Source organism: Ranitomeya variabilis, chromosome 1 (genome assembly GCF_051348905.1).
Source record: "Ranitomeya variabilis isolate aRanVar5 chromosome 1, aRanVar5.hap1, whole genome shotgun sequence".
Taxonomy (NCBI): Eukaryota; Metazoa; Chordata; class Amphibia; order Anura; family Dendrobatidae; genus Ranitomeya; species Ranitomeya variabilis.
Genome location: NC_135232.1, coordinates 746,834,055 through 746,855,780, shown reverse-complemented (window position 1 = coordinate 746,855,780; position 21,726 = coordinate 746,834,055). Strand labels below are relative to the sequence as shown.

Below are 21,726 nucleotides of genomic sequence, written 5' to 3'. Positions count from 1 at the left end.
CAAGTCGTAGAGGGCCTTATAACCTCAGTGTTCCGGCTACCGGTCTCTGCGCCTCAGAAGGAGGCTGGTCTCCCCCTGGTATCCTCTCCTGTGCTTCGCTCTCCTACATGCTCACTGCAATGTGTTCAGCTTTCTGAATGTGCCTCTTTCCAGGAGCTGCAGCACTGTGGCTACACAGCTCCGTAAACCCTCTTCTGCCTCAGACTGATCCAGTCTGTTTCCTGGCAAGAACTGTTCTGACCTTTCCCTTCAAAACTACCTTATATATGGGGAGTCACCTAGTAAATAAGATCAAAAGCTCCCCCTGGTGGCCTGGAGTGTGAATGTGTTGCATGCTTGTGTTTACCTGGCGACAGTTATCCTTCCTTGCCTCCAAACATAACATCACTCTCCCCTTGAGGAAAGCAATGCTACTGTGACGACCATAACCCTGGAGTGCCACAGATCGTCAGCGCCTGTCATTATCTTCTACACGTCTGTTACAGAAGTGATATGCCGATGTGGCATCTAGTCCTTGTGTGGTCCCATAGTAATACACTTTATGGACACTTTTTACTGGTTCGTTCAAACATCTTCAGGCTGGGCCCATAGATTCACTGTTGGGATCAGATGAGAAAAAACATAAAAAATGTTTCTCCACATTCTATTCATCTGTGAAAAATGAGCAGCACTTTAATGGCATCTGAGTGCTGTCTGATTTTTTCAGGAACTTACAGACTTCCATTGGCAATTTTGATCCGACACTCAGATCAATATCCGACTTGTTTCCACAATTTTACACAGATCACTAGGTTGGCAGTAAAAAAATCAGACATGTGAACAGCCCCATAGACAATGATATGCAAAAAACAGACGTCTGAACAAGCCCTTAGACTGAAGGGAGGAACTCGGCCAACGAATGAGAAATATCACTTCCACCAAATGTATACTACAAAGAAACAATGACTTCACAGCACCTGCTCGGAGAATGAAGCAAGTGTGATCGGCTGCAGAATGCTGTGGCGGTATTATATACAGCGCATGCTGTGGCGGTATTATATACAGCACATGATGTGGCGGTATTATATACAGCTCATGCCGTGGCGGTATTATATACAGCGAATGATGTGGCGGTATTATATACAGCACATGATGTGGCGGTATTATATACAGCGAATGATGTGGTGGTATTATATACAGCGAATGATGTGGCGGTATTATATACAGCGAATGATGTGGCGGTATTATATACAGCGAATGATGTGGCGGTATTATATACAGCGAATGATGTGGTGGTATTATATACAGCGAATGATGTGGCGGTATTATATACAGCACATGATGTGGCGTTATTATATACAGCACATGTTGTGGCGGTATTATATACAGCACATGATGTGGCGGTATTATATACAGTGCATGCCATGTCGGTATTATATACAGCGCATATCGTGGCAGTATTATATACAGTGCGCGATGTGGCGGCATTATATACAGAGCATGCCGTGACGGTATTATATACAGCGCATGTCGTCGCCGTATTATATACAGCGCATGATGTGGTAGTATTATACACAGCGCATGCCGTGTCGGTATTATATATAGCGAATGGCCTGGCGGCATTATATACAGCGCATGCCGTGGCACTATTATATACAGCGCATGCTGTGGCATTATTATATACAGTGCATGCTGTGGCAGTATTATATACACAGCGCATGTTGTGGCAGTATTATATGCAGCGCATGCCGTAGCAGTATTATATACAGTGTATGCTGTGGCGGTATTATATACAGTGCATGCTGTGGCGGTTTTATATACAGTGCATGCTGTGGCGGTATTATATGCAGTGCATGCTGTGGCGGTATTATATACAGTGCATGCTGTGGCAGTATTATATCACAGCGCATGTTGTGGCGGTATTATATACAGCGCATGCCGTAGCAGTATTATATACAGTGCATGCTGTGGCGGTATTATATACAGTGTATGCTGTGGCAGTATTATATACACAGCGCATGTTGTGGCGGTATTATATACAGCGCATGCCGTAGCAGTATTATATACAGTGCATGCTGTGGCGGTATTATATACAGTGTATGCTGTGGAGGTATTATATACACAGCGCATGTTGTGGCGGTATTATATACAGTAAATATAGGAAAACTGACTGAACAGCAATCTAGTCTGAACTGGTGCATAACCAAAAAAGTCCCACACAGAAAATAGATCAATGGCTGCACTCAACTGCACTTAAGGAAATGTGCGACACATGAAATGTGAATAGCTTAATGGCTTGTGAAATCTATGAAAAAACACATGAGATGCTTAGCACAAGATTTGGCCAAAAAATGTGAGCCCATCCACCAAACGTCAAGGTAATCTCAGATCGGATGGGCAACTGACCTGACTGCCTAGTGTGAACACTATAAATGCGGGCTTTACCATGTTATTAGCCATAGGTAAGTGTTCACACTAGGCAGTCAGGTCAGTTGCCCATCCGATCTGAGATTACCTTGACGTTTCATGTGTCGCACATTTCCTTGCTTAAGTGCAGTTGAGTGCAGCCATTGATCTATTTGCTGTGTGGGACTTTTTTGGTTATGCACCAGTTCAGACTAGATTGCTGTTCAGTCAGTTTTCCTATACTTACTATGTACTATTTTTTCTGACTTGAACGCCCCGCCCTTCACCATGCTGTGATTTTAATTACATCCAAACACAGTTGGTTCCGACCTTCCAATAAATGCAGGCTTTACCATGTTATTAGCCATAGGTAAGTGTTCACACTAGGCACACAGGTTAGTTACCCATCCAATCTGAGATTACCTTGACGTTTGGTGGATGGGCTCACATTTTTTGGCCAAATCTTGTGCTAAGCATCTCATGTGTTTTTTCATAGATTTCACAAGCCATTAAGCTATTCACATTTCATGTGTCGCACATTTTCTTGCTTAAGTACAGTTGAGTGCAGCCATTGATCTATTTGCGGTATTATATACAGCGCATGCCGTAGCAGTATTATATACAGTGCATGCTGTGGCAGTATTATATACAGTGTATGCTGTGGCAGTATTATATACACAGCGCATGTTGTGGCGGTATTATATACAGCGCATGCCGTAGCAGTATTATATACAGTGCATGCTGTGGCGGTATTATATACAGTGTATGCTGTGGAGGTATTATATACAGTGCATGCTGTGGCGGTATTATATACAGTGCATGCCGTAGCAGTATTCTATACAGCGCATGTTGTAGCAGTATTATATACAGTGCATGCTGTAGCGGTATTATATACAGTGTGTGCTGTGGCGGTAGTATATACAGTGTATGCTGTGGAGGTATTATATACAGTGTATGCTGTGGAGGTATTATATACAGTGTATGCTGTGGCGGTAGTATATACAGTGCATGCTGTGGCGGTATTATATACAGTGTATGCTGTGGAGGTATTATATACAGTGTATGCTGTGGAGGTATTATATACAGTGTATGCTGTGGAGGTATTATATACAGTGTATGCTGTGGCAGTAGTATATACAGTGCATGCTGTGGCGGTATTATATACAGTGTATGCTGTGGAGGTATTATATACAGTGTATGCTGTGGCGGTAGTATATACAGTGTATGCTGTGGAGGTATTATATACAGTGTATGCTGTGGCGGTATTATATACAGTGTATGCTGTGGAGGTATTATATACAGTGTATGCTGTGGAGGTATTATATACACAGCGCATGCTGTGGCGGTATTATATACAGTGTATACTGTGGAGGTATTATATACAGTGTATGCTGTGGCGGTAGTATATACAGTGTATGCTGTGGAGGTATTATATACAGTGTATGCTGTGGCGGTATTATATACAGTGTATGCTGTGGAGGTATTATATACAGTGTATGCTGTGGAGGTATTATATACACAGCGCATGCTGTGGCGGTATTATATACAGTGTATACTGTGGAGGTATTATATACAGTGTATGCTGTGGCGGTAGTATATACAGTGTATGCTGTGGCGGTATTATATACAGTGTATGCTGTGGAGGTATTATATACACAGCGCATGCTGTGGCGGTATTATATAGTGTATGCTGTGGAGGTATTATATACAGTGTATGCTGTGGAGGTATTATATACAGTGCATGATGTGGCGGTATTATATACAGTGCATGCTGTAGCAGTATTATATACAGTGTATGCTGTGGAGGTATTATTTACACAGCGCATGTTGTGGCGGTATTATATACAGTGTATGCTGTGGAGGTATTATATACACAGCGCATGCTGTGGCGGTATTATATACAGTGTATGCTGTGGCGGTATTATATACAGTGTATGCTGTGGCGGTAGTATATACAGTGTATGCTGTGGCGGTAGTATATACAGTGTATGCTGTGGCGGTATTATATACAGTGTGTGCTGTGGCGGTATTATATACAGTGTGTGCTGTGGAGGTATTATATATACAGTGTATGCTGTGGCGGTAGTATATACAGTGTATGCTGTGGCGGTATTATATACAGTGTGTGCTGTGGCGGTATTATATACAGTGTGTGCTGTGGAGGTATTATATATACAGTGTATGCTGTGGCGGTAGTATATACAGTGTATGCTGTGGAGGTATTATATACACAGCGTATGCTGTGGCGGTAGTATATACAGTGTATGCTGTGGCGGTATTATATACAGTGTATGCTGTGGCGGTAGTATATACAGTGTATGCTGTGGCGGTAGTATATACAGTGTATGCTGTGGAGGTATTATATACACAGCGTATGCTGTGGCGGTAGTATATACAGTGTATGCTGTGGCGGTAGTATATAAAGTGTATGCTGTGGCGGTAGTATATAAAGTGTATGCTGTGGCGGTAGTATATACAGTGTATGCTGTGGCGGTAGTATATACAGTGCATGCTGCTGCACGTTGTGCTTTTTATATATTGCAGTCTCAGCAGCTGCCGCCCAGTCACTCTGTTAATTCTGGGAGAAGGTGATCAGAATTTATTTTTTATTATTTCTTTGTAGTATCCATTAAAAGTTTCCATCAATCCCTCGGGGACGCGCTGCAGATAAGGTGATAAAAGCGTTAATAAAAAAAAGAACACAAGAAAAATGCAAGAAACAAAAAATCCGACGTAAAGTGCGCACAGGGCGAGCACACGACGCGGGCCCGGCCGGAGCCTCACTGCATGGGGACAGGTCTGATTGTGGCGACTCTGCAGCTCCGCGAGTGACGCCCGCAGCCACAGATTGTGTTTCTAGGATGATGAAGCCTTTTCACAAGTCGCAGCCTCAGCTTTCCCCTGCTGACTGGCAGCTCTTCTCCGGGGCTCGCCCTCTACACAACGTGCTGTGGGGAGAGGATGTGGGAGGGGACACAAGTCGCGTGGAATTGTCCTTCACTGAAGTGATCACTCTAGGTTCTTCTCCTTCACTGAAGCGATCTCACCAGGTTCTTCTCCTTCACTGAAGCGATCTCACCAGGTTCTCCTCCTTCTGTAGAGATGCCATGGGATCTTCTCTCGAGTCCTGGAGACGTGACCATCCTTGGAGTAAGTGGACGGACCTTGGCATTGGTTTTACATTAAATAGTCTTCTCTTTCGCTTCTTTCTTCCTCGTTTCTGCTTCTGGGAGGAGTGAAAGTTCTGTGTGATGTCAGAGGCTTCCCACATTGTGCTTCTTCTTCTTCTTGCCCAAGTCTCATTCCTCCTAGTGCTGAGAACTCGCTGGCCATGTGCCTGAAGAACTGGACCAGAAGTGGTTGACTTTTTAGCCCAAATTCTTTCAGGATCACGATGGCCGAGCATAACTTCACCAACAAATGCTTATCCACCACACATTTAGGACCCAACGAGAGCCCGGCTATCAGCGCCATCATGTTCTCCGCAGGGGTCTTGGGGAACTTAACAGCGCTGGTTTTGCTGGAGCGAAGGAGAAGAGGGAACAGGGGCAAAATCTCTCTGTTCTTCATCCTGGTCACGGGTCTGGTCATCACTGACCTGTTGGGCACTTGTATGATCAGTCCGGTGGTGTTGGCATCTTATGCCAGGAGAATGACTCTCTCCGCTTTGAATCTTTGCAGTTATTTTGCTTTTGCCATGACTTTTTTCAGCCTGGCCACCATGATGGTCCTCTTTGCCATGGCTTTGGAGCGTGCATTAGCCATAGGACATCCTTACTTCTACGAGAAGTTCATCAAGAAGCGTTGTGGGATCATCGCCTTTCCAGTCATCTACTCTTTTTGCATCGTGTTTTGCCTCTTCCCAGTTATGGGATTTGGAGAATTCATTCAATACTGCCCGGGAACTTGGTGCTTTATCAACATGAGGGGTCAAAATAGGGATGGCTACATCAGCAATGTGTACTCCATGCTCTATGCCGCCCTGCTGCTCTTTCTCATCTTAGCTGGGCTGACCTGCAACCTCATCGTCATCATCAGTCTGGTCAGGATGCACAAGAGACAAAAAACCCGGAGACTGGGATCTCTGAAGACCAGCAAGCGGGAGAAGATTTCCATGTCTGAAGAAATCAACCATCTCATACTATTGTCCATCATGACCATTGCCTTCATTATCTGTTCAGTGCCGTTCACGGTAAGATATTCAGAATCGCTTCTAATTGTTGTTATATAGAAAAAGACATGAAGTCTATAAAGCCCTAATACAATGTTTGCACCATACCAGAAAGGAATTGTGCCGAATTGGGCATAGCCTGAAAAAAGGGCGTATTAATTACTAAAACTAAAGAATAATTTCTAAACTCACGTCACATTGTGTCATAAACCAAATACGTTCATCTATCAATTCAATATGAGCTGCCCCAAATGGGTCTATTCTCCCAGCACCGACTGCACAACTACTGACACTGCGGCTTCTCATCAAAGCTGCTCCTGCAACACCTCAACTTTTGTATTCAACTTTGTCATAATCAGCCGTCAGCATGTCCTCCCATCAATGTATACACCTTACAGCCAATGGCGACCCACGGACACAACTTTATTGTCTGCATACATATGTGATCTACATAAAAAGTTGAGTCACTATGTACATGCATCCTGTATTATACTCCAGAGCTGCACTCACTATTCTGCTGGTGCAGTCACTGTGTACATACATTACATTACTGATCCTGAGTTGCATCATGTATTATACTCCAGAGCTGCACTCACTATTCTGCTGGTGCAGTCACCGTGTACATACCATTACTGATCCTGAGTTACATCCTGTATTATACTCCAGAGCTGCACTCACTATTCTGCTGGTGCAGTCACTGTGTACATACATTACATTACTGATCCTGATTTATATCCTGTATTATCCTCCAGAGCTGCACTCACTATTCTGCTGGTGCAGTCACTGTGTACATAAATTACATTACTGATCCTGAGTTACCTCCTGTATTATACTCCAGAGCTGCACTCACTATTATTTTTTATTTTTTAAATTCGTTTATTAAACCACAAAAAAAAACAACTAATACATACATGGTTCACAAATATCCAGGTCAGTACAGATACATTTATCATAGTAGTTTCCACTGATACGTACACAGGTACAACGAGTTCCATAAATCCCAGATCTTATTAAATTTCTCTAAGCAGCCTCTATTCTGATACAGGGTTTGTTCGTATGGTGTCATTGAATTTACCAGCTCTAACCAGGCCCTAAGAGATGGCTGTGTAGTGCCCATCCAACGCAGGGCTATTAATTTCCTTGCCAGGAAAAGTGTCTCTCAAGAAAATTTGAACATGGTGCCCCCACGTCTCTTCCTCTAATACCCCAAATAGACACACCAGTGGAGTCAGAGGAACGGGGATATGTACTAGAGAGGTCAATAATGAAGTTACCTCATTCCAGAAAGATAGAATAACTGAACATTCCCATATCATGTGAATAAAATCTGCCTCCCCTGTATGACATCTGGGGCACTCTGAAGATTGAGACCACCCAATTTGGAATAGACGTAACGGGGTTAAATATGATTGTCATATGTACATTTGTATCATTTTACTGTTAGCTGAAGGAGATACCCTAGTTGGGGACTCGAGAACCATCTTCCAGTCCTCACCTTGAAGGTCAGGTACCAGAACCTTCCAATTTTCTCTAACTGGCAATAGAGCAGAATCAGCACCTACAGATCTACTATATAATTGTCTAAGGGTCACTTCCGTCTTTCTGTCCTTCTGTCTGTCACGGATATTTATTGGTTGCGGCCTCTGTCTGTCATGGAATCCAAGTCACTGATTGGTCGTGGGCGTTTTGCCACGACCAATCAGCGACGCGCACAGTCCGGAAGAAAATGGCCGCTCCTTACTCCCCGCACTCACTGCCCGGCGCCCGCATACACCCCTCCGGTTACCACTCACACAGGGTTAATGACGGCGGTAACGGACCGCGTTATGCCGCGGGTAACGCACTCCGTTACTGCTGCTATTAACCCTGTGTGACCAAGTTTTTTACTATTGACGCAGCCTATGCAGCGTCAATAGTAAAAACATCTAATGTCAAAAATAATAATAATTAAAAAAAATGATTGTATACTCACCTACGCCGCCTTTCCTGCTCATTGCGATGCAAGCGGAACGTTCCGGTGGCAAGGATGGTCTGGCAGAAGGACCTGCCATGACGTCACGGTCATGTGACCACGACGTCATCACAAGTCCTGCGCGGAAAGGACCTGCCGTGACGTCACGGTCACGTGACCGCTACGTCATCACACCCTGGGACCGGAAGCTGCCGCCTGCACCCCACAGAGGCGACAGAGCTACAACGCACCTGCGGAAGGTGAGTATATATGTTTATTTTTTATTTTTTTAACCTGTGTCATACGGGGCTGGGCAATATACTACGTGACTGGGCAATATACTACATGGCTCTGTGCTGTATACTACGTCACTGGGCAATATACTACGTCACTGGGCAATATACTACGTCACTGGGCAATATACTACGTGGCTCTGCTGTATACTACGTCACTGGGCAATATACTACGTGGCTCTGCTGTATACTACGTCACTGGGCAATATACTACGTCACTGGGCAATATACTATGTGGCTCTGCTGTGTACTACGTCACTGGGCAATATACTACGTGGCTCTGCTGTATACTACGTCACTGGGCAATATACTACGTGGCTCTGCTGCATACTACGTCACTGGGCAATATACTACGTGGCTCTGTGCTGTATACTACGTCATTGGGCTATATACTACGTAACTGGGCAATATACTACGTGGCTGGGCAATATACTACGTGACTGGGCAATATACTACGTAACTGGGCAATATACTACGTAACTGGGCAATATACTACGTGGCTGGGCAATATACTACGTGGCTGGGCAATATACTACGTGGCTGGGCAATATACTACGTGGCTGGGCAATATACTACGTGGCTCTGTGCTGTATACTACGTGGCTGGGCAATATACTACGTGGCTCTGCTGTATACTACGTCACTGGGCAATATACTACGTCACTGGGCAATATACTATGTGGCTCTGTGCTGTATACTACGTCATTGGGCAATATACTACGTCACTGGGCAATATACTATGTGGCTCTGTGCTGTATACTACGTCATTGGGCAATATACTACGTAACTGGGCAATATACTACGTGGCTGGGCAATATACTACGTGTCTGGGCAATATACTACGTGTCTGGGCAATATACTACGTGTCTGGGCAATATACTACGTGGCTGGGCAATATACTACGTGGCTGGGCAATATACTACGTGGCTGGGCAATATACTACGTGGCTGGGCAATATACTACGTGGACATACATATTCTAGAACTCCCGATGCGTTAGAATTGGGACACCATCTAGTAACATATAAGTATACAATGCAGAAATGAGACCACAAGGTCCTTGTGATTTAAGGATCCCTATCAGTGGGAAAGAAGATATTGCTTGTGTCGTTTTCATACTACGAACATACGATTGAATCGCTGATCTAAGCTGGAGATAGCGAAAAAATTGAGGCCTTGGTATATCATACTTAAGTTGCAATTGTTCAAAGGACATTAAGACCCCCGCTCATAAAGATCATTAAGCGATAAAACATCATGTGATATCCAGAACTGAGCAGATGGGTGATTCAGTAGTCCTGGAAAATATTCATTATTCCATAAAGGCATTTCAGCTATAATGCCATCAAAGTGGATTACCTTCTTTACCTGTCTCAAAATGAATCTCGCCAACCGAAGTAGTGATAATAGTCTAGGGGTATATGGTCTATTTACTTCCAAGACACCTAACGGGCAATCAAACTTTGCGGCATGAGCCAGATGACTCTCTGAATTTGGCAAGCATCCATTTTCCCAGAGACACTCCGTCACACAGTACCATTTACATCGCTACGACGGCACGATTCGTGACGTCGTAGCATCGTATGATTATCGCTCCAGCGTCGTAGACTGCGGTCACACGTTGCAGTCACGGCGCTGGAGCGATGCCGAAGTCCCCGGGTAACCAGGGTAAACATCGGGTTACTAAGCGCAGGGCCGCGCTTAGTAACCCGATGTTTACCCTGGTTACCAGCGTAAACGTAAAAACAAACAGTACATACTTACATTCCGGTGTCTGTCCCCCGGCGTTCTGCTTCTCTGCACTGTGTAAGCACCATAGCCGGAAAGCAGAGCGGTGACGTCAGACGTCACCGCTGTGCTCGCTTTCCGGCTGGCAGGCGCTCACAGTGCAGAGAAGCTGAGACGCCGGAGGACAGACACCGGAATGTGAGTATGTACTGTTTGTTTTTTTACGTTTACGCTGGTAACCACGGTAAACATCGGGTTACTAAGCGCGGCCCTCGCTTAGTTACCCGATGTTTACCCTGGTTACAAGCGAACACATCGCTGGATCGCTGTCACACACAACGATCCAGCGATGTCAGCGGGAGATCAAGCGACGAAAGAAAGTTCCATACGATCTGCTACGACGTACGATTCTCAGCAGGATCCCTGATCGCTGCTGCGTGTCAGACACTGCGATATCGTATGGATATCGCTAGAACGTCACGAATCGTACCGTCGTAGCGATCAAAATGGCACTGTGTGACGGTACCCTAAGTTGTCCAGCTAAATAATACAAGAAAAAATCTGGCAACGCCGCCCCTCCCATTTGTTTAGACCTATGCAAGGTGGATAACACTGGGGAACAATTTGAAAAAAAATTTCTGTTGAGTTAGGTTTTTGAGCTGATTTATACTAAAATTGGCATGCTGATTCCAAAAATGTAGTCAGTTTTTTTCTAGCACGTCAAGTTTTTCCTCCACAACTTACCTGCCAGAGAAGCACAATTGCACTGATATCTGTAATAAGACTTGTTATCTGATTACAATTCGACTCACATAGAGCTACGTGGCAACTTGTAAGGGTACTGTCACACATTGGCACTTTGGTCGCTACGACCGTACGATCCGTGACGTTCCAGCGGTATCCATACGATATCGCTGTGTCTGACACGCAGCAGCGATCAGGGACCCTGCTGAGAATCGTACGTCGTAGCAGATCGTTTGGAACTTTCTTTCTTCGCTGGATCTCCCGCTGTCATCGCTGGATCGTTGTGTGTGACAGCGATCCAGCGATGCGTTCGCTTGTAACCAGGGTAAACATCGGGTAACTAAGCGCAGGGCCGCGCTTAGTAACCCGATGTTTACCGTGGTTACCAGCGTAAAAGTAAAAAAAAAACAAACAGTACATACTCACATTCCGGTGTCTGTCCCCCGGCGTTCTGCTTCTCTGCACTGTGAGCGCCGGCCGGCCGGAAAGCGAGCACAGCGGTGACGTCACCGCTGTGCTTTCCGGCTGGCGCAGACACAGTGGAGAGAAGCACAGCGCCGGGGACAGACACCGGAGTGTAAGTATGTAGTGTTTGTTTTTTTTTACTTTTACGCTGGTAACCACGGTAAACATCGGGTTACTAAGCGCGGCCCTGCGCTTAGTAACCCGATGTTTACCCTGGTTACCAGCGAACCTCAGCATCGTTGGTCGCTGGAGAGCTGTCTGTGTGACAGCTCCCCAGCGACCACACAACCACTTACCAACGATCACGGCCAGGTCGTATCGCTGGTCGTGATCGTTGGTAAATCGTTTAGTGTGACAGTACCCTAAGAGTAGTCACAACTGAGACAGTGTGGTGAGAGGTGTGTGCAGCTCCCAATACGTCATAATTATCAATATCTTTACACAAAAAATTTATCATAGTAGGAATAAATAGGATTTGTGATAGCTTTTCTCTTTACATTCGGCGCTTAGTTGTAATTTATATAGCTTTTATGATTTTTTTCTTTGTTAGTTTTCAAAGCTTGTAACTTTCCATCTCAGTGTTTTATTTACATATGTACATATTTCCTTTGTTTCAGATCATGTCTGCTCCTTCTTCCTCTCGTCGTAAATGCCTAAACAACCCTGACTCCTTCTGCTATATTTGTGGTGTTTTCACCATTCCAGTTCAAAGGGCAAACATCAGTGCATGTGTCAAACAAGCATATTTTGCATATTTTAAAGTAAAACTCGGTGATCAAGATAAGCCATGGGCCCCTCACATAGTGTGCAAGCAGGGATGTACATATGATGGCTGACTATTGCTGGAGCATCAAACGTGATTGTCCTCAAGTTAAACACTCCAGAAAAAGCTATAAATGTACATTTTTACCTTAAATACTTGCATATAAATATATATCCTTTGTAAAAAACATGATAGTGTTAAAAAACATATTTGTCATGCCTATTTCTTATATATTTCATTTTTTGTTCATATTTGTACTATTTTAAAAAAAAACAACATTTTTAAGGTACAGTAGTTTACATATTTTTGAGAAGACAAAAATCCTATAGTTCAAAAACTTGACATGATAGAGAAAAACTGAGATCATTTCTGGATTCAGCATCCAAAAATTAATTAAGAACAGTTGTCTGACCTAACTCTTAAAAAATTGTGTTCCCCAGTGTTAAGTTTAGGTCTAGCCGTCCCCCATATAAAGGACGTAGCTAACGAATTTAAACTTGAAAAAAAGGATCTAGGGACCGGGACTGCACTATGTTGAAGGGAGTAATTGAGCTTCGGGAGTAATATTATTTTAATCAAGGTTATGCGGCCAGAGACAGACAATGGTAGTTTACTCCATATAACAAATTTGTGTTTAACGAAATCCAATAACGGGAGAATGTTAAACTGTAGTTCAAGTCTACTGCATTTTGGTCTAATTATTCCTAGGTATTTAAACTTAGAGACAACCGGCAATGGAGATAACACATCAAGGTGATCTGATGAGACATGGGAGAGAGGCATTAAGGCGGACTTATCCCAGTTGATATATAGTCCCGATTGTTTACCAAATCCCTCTATAATGGTGATCACATGTGGTAGGGTCTCTTCCACTTCATCCATAAATATTATTATATTGTCCGCATATAGACCAATAGTATCTGTACGGTCCACTATTGTAATGCCCCTGATAGCCGGGGTCATACATATTGCTAGTACTTTTATCGCAAGGGCAAAAAGGGCCGGAGAAAGGAAATCCCTGACGAGTCCCCCTTTTCAAGGAGAATGATTCAGAAATACAGTTATTAATAATTATTCGGGCTTTTGGTTTCATATATATTGCGCCAATCAATTTTTGAAATTTAGGGTCAAATCGATATCTCTGTAAACATGCAGATAGAAAGGGCCATTCGAGAGAGTCAAATGCTTTGGCCGCGTCCAGTGATGCCATGGCCCGCTTATTCTCCAATACCAATGTACTATATTGGGTTATTGATTGAATTCTCCTGAAATTGATAGAGGTACTCTTACTTGGCATAAATCCAGTTTGGTCTGGGTGTATTATGTCCAATATTACGGTGTTTCCACTCACTATTGTGCTTGTGCAGTCACTGTGTACATACATTACATTACTGATCCTGAGTTACCTCCTGTATTATACACCAGAGCTGCACTCACTATTCTACTGGTGCAGTCACTGTGTACATACGTCACCTCCTTTGTTACACTCCAGAGCTGCACTCAGTATTCTGCTGGAGCAGTCACTGTGTACATACATTACATTACTGATCCTGAGTTACATCCTGTATTATACTCCAGAGCTGCACTCAGTATTCTGCTGGTGCAATCACTGTGTACATACATTACATTACTGATCCTGAGTTACATCCTGTATTATACCCCAGAGCTGCACTCACTATTCTGCTGCTGGAGTCCCACCATATGTGACTTATAGTCTGGCTTTCTCTCCAGAGTGACGGTCAGCAGCCAAGCCCATGAGAAGCAGGGAGCACAGACGTTTTACTACATATAAACAGGAAATAAGATATTTACAAACTTGTAATTGTGTCTTCCTAAACACTTCAGTACACTTTATGGCCGGATCCATCAGGCAGGAATCTCTCGCCCATGTGCCATTTCAATCTGTGCTGAAAATTTCTATCACCAATTTCCGGTTCAGATTTCCCTGAGGCATCAAGAGACGAGTACTGACTCATTCTCATTATGTCTATCAAGTGTCCAATCTCACTGTTATGGTGCAGAGCACTAGTAGCTCCATACCTCATCCCGCTCTTCCATGTGCCCAGGGCCGTATTTGCCACTAGGCACTTGAGGGCACGTGCCTAGGGCGGTAAGATGCGGGGGGGCGGCACCTGAGCAAGGCAAGGTGTTTTTTTTTTTTTTTTTTTTTTAAATAGTCCGGGTCCGCCCGCCCTCCTTCCCTTCTCCCGCCCTCCTAAGTCTTATGGCTGCTGCGGGGGTGTCAGATACAGCGCGCCGCCCTCTTGTGTACTGCACAGGGATCCGGAAACAAGTCACAGTGCAAGCCCTACCCCCTCCTCGCTGAGGCGCCAAGTTCAGTTTCTGCCTCATAGTCCTGTGTCGGGCCGCCCACCCACCTGTCTTCCGGCTGCTGTGGGAGTATCGGATCCCACCAGGGGCAGGCTGGGCTGGGGCGCAGGGTTCAGATGCCCCTGGGACGGTCCCCCAGCTTCTGGCTGCTTGCTGGGTTAAAGGCTGGGTGTCGGCAGCTGCATCCCTGCACTACAGACACGCCCACTCTGTGTGCAGTCAGTGTCTGCCGAACTCACCTGACTGGAAGGAGGAGATCCAGAGCGGCACAGCGTCCCCAGTCCAGATCGCAGCTGGTTAGGACGGTCCTGGGATCTGACAGGTAGTGGAGAACACTGGGCCAGTGCGAGGCCTCGGTTTGAAGTGAGGCACTCATGCCGGCACACTGCTGCGGGGTTATCCTGCTGAGGCTCTGCTCTACTGCTCACTGGAGACTGCTGGGCTCTGGTGGCACTGGCTTGTGATGGGTGTGTGCAGGCTGTGTGTGTGCCTACTGTGCCCCCCTGTGCAGGCTGTGTGTGTGTGCCTACTGTGCCCCCCTGTGCAGGCTGTGTGTGTGCCTACTGTGCCCCCCTGTGCAGGCTGTGTGTGTGTGCCTACTGTGCCCCCCTGTGCAGGCTGTGTGTGTGCCTACTGTGCCCCCCTGTGCAGGCTGTGTGTGTGTGCCTACTGTGCCCCCCTGTGCAGGCTGTGTGTGTGTGCCTACTGTGCCCCCCCTGTGCAGGCTGTGTGTGTGCCTACTGTGCCCCCTGTGCAGTGTGTGTGTGCCTACTGTGCCCCCCTGTGCTGTGTGTGTGTGTGCCTACTGTGCCCCCCTGTGCTGGCTGTGTGTGTGTGCCTACTGTGCCCCCCTGTGCAGTGTGTGCCTACTGTGCCCCCCTGTGCAGTGTGTGCCTACTGTGCCCCCCTGTGCAGTGTGTGCCTACTGTGCCCCCCTGTGCAGTGTGTGCCTACTGTGCCCCCCTGTGCTGGCTGTGTGTGCCTACTGTGCCCCCCTGTGCAGTGTGTGTGTGTGCCTACTGTGCCCCCCTGTGCTGGCTGTGTGTGTGTGCCTACTGTGCCCCCTGTGCAGTGTGTGTGTGCCTACTGTGCCCCCCTGTGCAGTGTGTGTGTGTGCCTACTGTGCCCCCCTGTGCAGTGTGTGTGTGTGCCTACTGTGTCCCCCTGTGCAGTGTGTGTGTGTGCCTACTGTGCCCCCCTGTGCAGTGTGTGTGCCTACTGTGCCCCCCTGTGCAGTGTGTGTGCCTACTGTGCCCCCCTGTGCAGTCTGTGTATGTGTGCCTACTGTGCCCCCCTGTGCAGTCTGTGTGTGTGCCTACTGTGCCCCCCTGTGCAGTCTGTGTGTGTGCCTACTGTGCCCCCTGTGCAGTCTGTGTGTGTGTGCCAACTGTGCCCCCTGTGCAGTCTGTGTATGTGTGCCTACTGTGCCCCCTGTGCAGTCTGTATGTGTGCCTACTGTGCCCCCTGTGCAGTCTGTGTGTGCCTACTGTGTCCCCCTGTGCAGTGTGTGTGTGTGTGTGTGTGTGTGTGTGTGTGTGTGTGTGTGTGTGTGTGTGTGTGTGTACATACATACACATGTCCCTGCCCTGTAATAGCGTCCCCGATCCAGTAATAGCGGTTTCCCGCCTTGTAAACAGGATCACAGGAGGCAGAGTCCCTTCCTCTGGAAGTCTGCAGTGGCAGAAGTGGGACAATGCAGCGGGCCCTGAATGGGAGGAGGGGGTGTCACATCCGTGCAATGCTGCGGGCCCAATGTTGGCGGTAAGAGCTAAGGCTAGGTTCAGATTGCGTTAGTGCAATCCGTTTAGCGCGAGCGCTAGCGGATTGCGCTAACGCAATGTCTTTTTCGGGGCCGCGTTCAGGGGTCGCGTTAACGTCCCCGCTCTCGCAGATCCCCGATATGCGAGAGCGGGGAACGGACCTCTGGCGCGCCGCGGACGCTGCAAGCAGCGTCCGAGGCGCGCTACAAAAGACCGGCACATCGTTAGCGCGTGCCGAAAATGACACGCGCTAGCAATGCGCTCTAACATTGCCGGCAATGGGAGCGCTAACGGACGCGGTGCACGGCGTTAATTTCGCCGTGCAACGCTGTCCGTTAGCGCTATCCCATTAACGCAATGGGAACCTAGCCTAAGTGAAGTGCATTGCTTTCCTGCCGGCCATATTTCTGAAGCTGTGGGCCACCGAAGGTGGAGATTCGGATCTTGGTCCAGATGCGATCTCAGTCTGCACATGCGCCGCCTGTGGCGGCCGTCTTCCTGAATCCCTCCACAGGGAAAACAATGCACTTACGCCGTAGCCTGGAGCCCTCATTATCGTAGGAATGTCAGTTAATAAATTGTTTTTCTAAGCTTTATAGTGTAGTTTTAGGTCAGAGAGGGATGCTAGGGATGAGCTAGCAAGGTGCAGGGACAGGTAGTGATGTCTACTTGCGGACATATGCGGCACTTGTGGTGATACAAAAAACACTGCTAGCAACTTTTCTTTCCATTGCTGCAAGTACCGCATTTTCTGGATCACGGCAAAACCGCAAATGCTGCACATGTCTGCAAGTCCCATAGGGAATGAATGAGGCCGAACACAGTGTTGCTGTAAGTGATCTGCTATGTGGCAGATGCAGAAAAACTGCCAGATCTTCCGCAAATGGCAAAAATCGCTGATGTGAAAGTAGCCTAAGGCTACTTTCACACTAGCGTCGTGCACTGCACGTCGCTATAAGTCATTGCAGCGCACCGACGCTAGCGTTGAAAGCGCCGCACAACGGGGGCAGCGGATGCTGTTTTTCATCGCATCCGCTGGCCAATTGTGAGGTGCGGGGAGGCGGGGGCGGAGTTCCGGCCACGCATGGCCGGTCGGAAAAGACGTTCTCGACGCACCAAAAAACGTTACATTCAACGTTTTTTGGTGGTGACGCAACACGACACAACCGTCGCTAATGCAAGTCAATGGAGAAAAAACGCATCCTGCAAGCACTTTTGCAGGATGCATTTTTTCTGCAAAACAACGCATAGCGACGTGCAGTGCACGGCGTTAGTGTGAAAGTAGCCTTAGTCACTGCCGAGAGGGTCTGCATTAGTCATACTCACCAATGGGGGAGGCACCACGAAAAGTGCCTAGGGCAGCATAAACTCTAAATACGGCCCTGCATGTGCCGTACATATCCACACTCGCATAGGCTCGTATCACTTTCACATGCATTCGCTGCACTAACACTATCATGCTCTCTACTGCAGAAGTTGTTATATTTTATCAGACACAACCATGGAAGAAAAATCCTCAAAAATGTCCAAAACTAAAATGTGGCAGAACCTGTTCATTTGTATCACATGGGGGCGAATTCCTGCATTTTACATGATTGTCAGAACTCTATTAACCCAGAGAAAATAAATTGTAAAAGGAACATTGTTTATATACAAATAGTGTATGTCATGAGGACATTCTATGTACATTTATCTTTTAGTGATCCTGACTTACATCATGCGTTTTACTTTAGAGCTGCACTCACTGTTCTGCTAGCTGATTATGTACACTGTCAAAAAGCTTATTATCAGACACACCCCTTAAAATTAGTGAAGTTCCTAAAATTGCTTCATGTGAATTTCCATAGCAAGTTCTGTGTAAGAAATGTACAACCAGGAAATGCTCAGACATTGCATATCTGAAACCAGCAGACTGAGTGCAGCTCTGGAGTATAATACCAAATGTAACTCAGGATCAGTAATGTAATGTACGTACACAGTGACTGCACCAGCAGAATAGTGAGTGCAGCTCTGGAGTATAATACCAGATGTAACTCAGGATCAGTACAGGATCAGTAATGTAATGTATGTAAACAGTGACTACACCAGCAGAATAGTGAGTGCAGCTCTGGGGTATAATACAGGAGGTAACTCAGGATCAGTACTATAGTGTATGTACAGTTGTGCTCTAAAGGTTATGTACCCTGGCAGAATTTTTGCTTTCCTGGCCTTTTTTCAGAGAATATGAATGATAACACCAAAACTTTCTCCACTCATGGTTAGTGGTTGGGTGAAGCCATTTATTGTCAAACTACTGTTTTTTCTTTTTAAATCATAATGACAACCCAAAACATTCAAATGACCCTGATCAAAAGTTCACATACCCCATTTCTTAATACCGTGTATTGCCCCCTCTAACATCAATGACAACTTGAAGTCTTTTGTGGTAGTTGTGGATGAGGTTCTTTATTTTCTCAGACAGTAAAGCTGCCCACTTGTCTTGGCAAAAAGCTTCTAGTTCCTTTGAATTCCTGAGCTGTCTAGCATGGACTGTGCACTTGAGATCTCCCCAGAGTGGCTCATTGATATTGAGATCAGGAGACTGAGGTGGCCACTCCAGAACCTTCACTTTGTTCTGCTGTAGCCAATGACAGGTCAACTTGGCCTTGTGTTTTGGATCGTTGTCATGTTGGAACGTCCAAGTACATCCCATGTGCAGCTTCCGTGCTGATGATTGCAAATTTGCCTCGAGTATTTGCTGATAACGTGCTGCATTTATCTTTCCTTCAACTTTGACCAAGTTTCCTGTGCCTTTGTAGCTCACACATCCCCAAAACATCACCGATCCACCTACAGTTAGGTCCATATATATTTGGACAGAGACAACATTTTTCTAGTTTTGGTTATAGACAATACCACAATGAATTTTAAACAAAACAATTCAGATGCAGTTGAAGTTCAGACTTTCAGCTTTCATTTGAGGGTATCCACATTAAAATCTGATGAAGGGTTTAAGAGTTTCAGCTCCTTAACATGTGCCACCCTGTTTTTAAAAGGACCAAAAGTAATTGGACAGATTCAATAATTTTAAATAAAATGTTCATTTTTAGTACTTGGTTGAAAACCTTTGGCTGGCAATGACTGCCTGAAGTCTTGAACTCATGGACATCACCAGACGCTGTGTTTCCTCCTTTTTGATGCTCTGCCAGGCCTTCACTGCGGTGGTTTTCAGTTGCTGTTTGTTTGTGGGCCTTTCTGTCTGAAGTTTAGTCTTTAACAAGTGAAATGCATGCTCAATTTGGTTGAGATCAGGTGACTGACTTGGCCATTCAAGAATATTCCACTTCTTTGATTTAATTAACTCCTGGGTTGCTTTGGCTTCATGTTTTGGGTCATTGTCTATCTGTAGGATGAAACGACGACCAATCAGTTTGGCTGCATTTGGCTGGATCTGAGCACACAGTGTGGCTCTGAATACCTCAGAATTCATTCGGCTGCTTCTGTCCTGTGTCACATCATCAATAAACACTAGTGACCCAGTGCCACTGGCAGCCATGCATGCCCAAGCCATCACACTGCCTCTGCCGTGTTTTACAGATGATGTGGTATGCTTTGGATCATGAGCTGTACGACGCCTTCACCATACTTTTCTCTTTCCATCATTCTGGTAGAGGTTGATCTTGGTTTCATTTGTCCAAAGAATGTTCTTCCAGAACTGTGCTGGCTTTTTTAGATGTTTTTTAGCAAAGTCCAGTCTAGCCTTTGTATTCTTGATGCTTATGAGTGGCTTGCACCGTGCAGTGAACCCTCTGTATTTACTTTCATGCAGTCTTCTCTTTATGGTAGATTTGGATATTGATACGCCTACCTCCTGGAGAGTGTTGTTTGCTTGGTTGGCTGTTGTGAAGGGGTTTCTCTTCACCATGGAGATTATTCTTCTATCCTCACCACTGTTGTCTTCCGTGGACGCCCAGGTCTTTTTGCATTGATGAGTTCACCAGTGCTTTCTTTCTTTCTCAGGATGTACCAAACTGTAGATTTTGCCACTCCTAATATTGTAGCAATTTCTCGGCTTGTTTTTTTCTGTTTTCGCAGCTTAAGGATGGCTTGTTTCACTTGCATGGAGAGCTCCTTTGACCGCATGTTTACTTCACAGCAAAACCTTCCAAATGCAAGCACCACACCTCAGATCAACTCCAGGCCTTTTATCTGCTTAATTGAGAATGACATAACGAAGGGATTGCCCACACCTGTTCATGAAATAGCCTTGGAGTCAATTGTCCAATTACTTTTGTTCCCTTTAAAAACAGGGTCGCACATGTTAAGGAGCTGAAACTCCTAAACCCTTCATCCAATTTTATTGTGGATACCCTCAAATGAAAGCTGAAAGTCTGAACTTCAACTGCATCTGAATTGTTTTGTTTAAAATTCATTGTGGTAATGTCTATAACCAAAATTAGAAAAATGTTGTCTCTGTCCAAATATATATGGACCTAACTGTATGTACTTTACAGTAGGAATGGTGTTCCTTTCATCATAGGCCTTGTTGACCTCTTTCCAAATGTAACATTTATGGTTGTGGCCAAAAAGTTCAATTTTGGTCTCATCACTCCAAATTACCTGGTTCCAGACGTTTTGAGGCTTGTCTCTGTGCTCTTTTGTGTATTATAGGCTAAATACTTTGTGGCATTTGCGCAGTAATGACTTTCTTCTGGCGACTCGACCATGCAGCCCATTTTTCTTCAAGTGTCTCCTTATTGTGCATCTTGAAACAGCCACACCGCTAGTTTTCAGAGAGTCCTGTATTTCAGCTGATGTTATTTGTGGGTTTTTCTTTGCGTCCCGAACAATTTTCCTGGCAGTTGTGGACAAAATTTTTGTTGGTCTACCTGACCGTAGTTTTGTTTTTACAGAGCCTCTGATTTTCCATTTGTTAATCACAGTTTGAACGCTGCTGACTGGTGTCATGAACTGAGAGGTGTTTGGTTGCCCCAGGTCTTTCTTCAGGAATTTATTTATATCCCCTTTCCCAGTTGCGGTTCGGAACTTGCATCTCTCTGGCGCCCCCTTACCCCCTCTGGTCGGTCAGGGAACTGCACCAAGGATAATTAGTCACCAGAAAGGCTGCCTGCTATATACCGTATTTTCCGGCGTACAA

General features: G+C 45.6%; 1 protein-coding gene across 1 annotated transcript in view; it reads left to right on the top strand.

Annotated features, from left to right (window-relative positions):
* Window positions 1-5,367: 5,367 nt before the first annotated feature.
* The window catches only part of PTGER2 (prostaglandin E receptor 2), an 86,576-nt gene continuing 70,217 nt past the window's right edge, over window positions 5,368-21,726 (top strand). Inside the window, exon 1 of the mRNA XM_077270048.1 lies at window positions 5,368-6,577. Within this exon, the coding sequence (XP_077126163.1) occupies window positions 5,780-6,577 (798 nt within the window). The 5' untranslated portion in view covers window positions 5,368-5,779. The remainder of the gene's footprint in view (window positions 6,578-21,726) is intronic.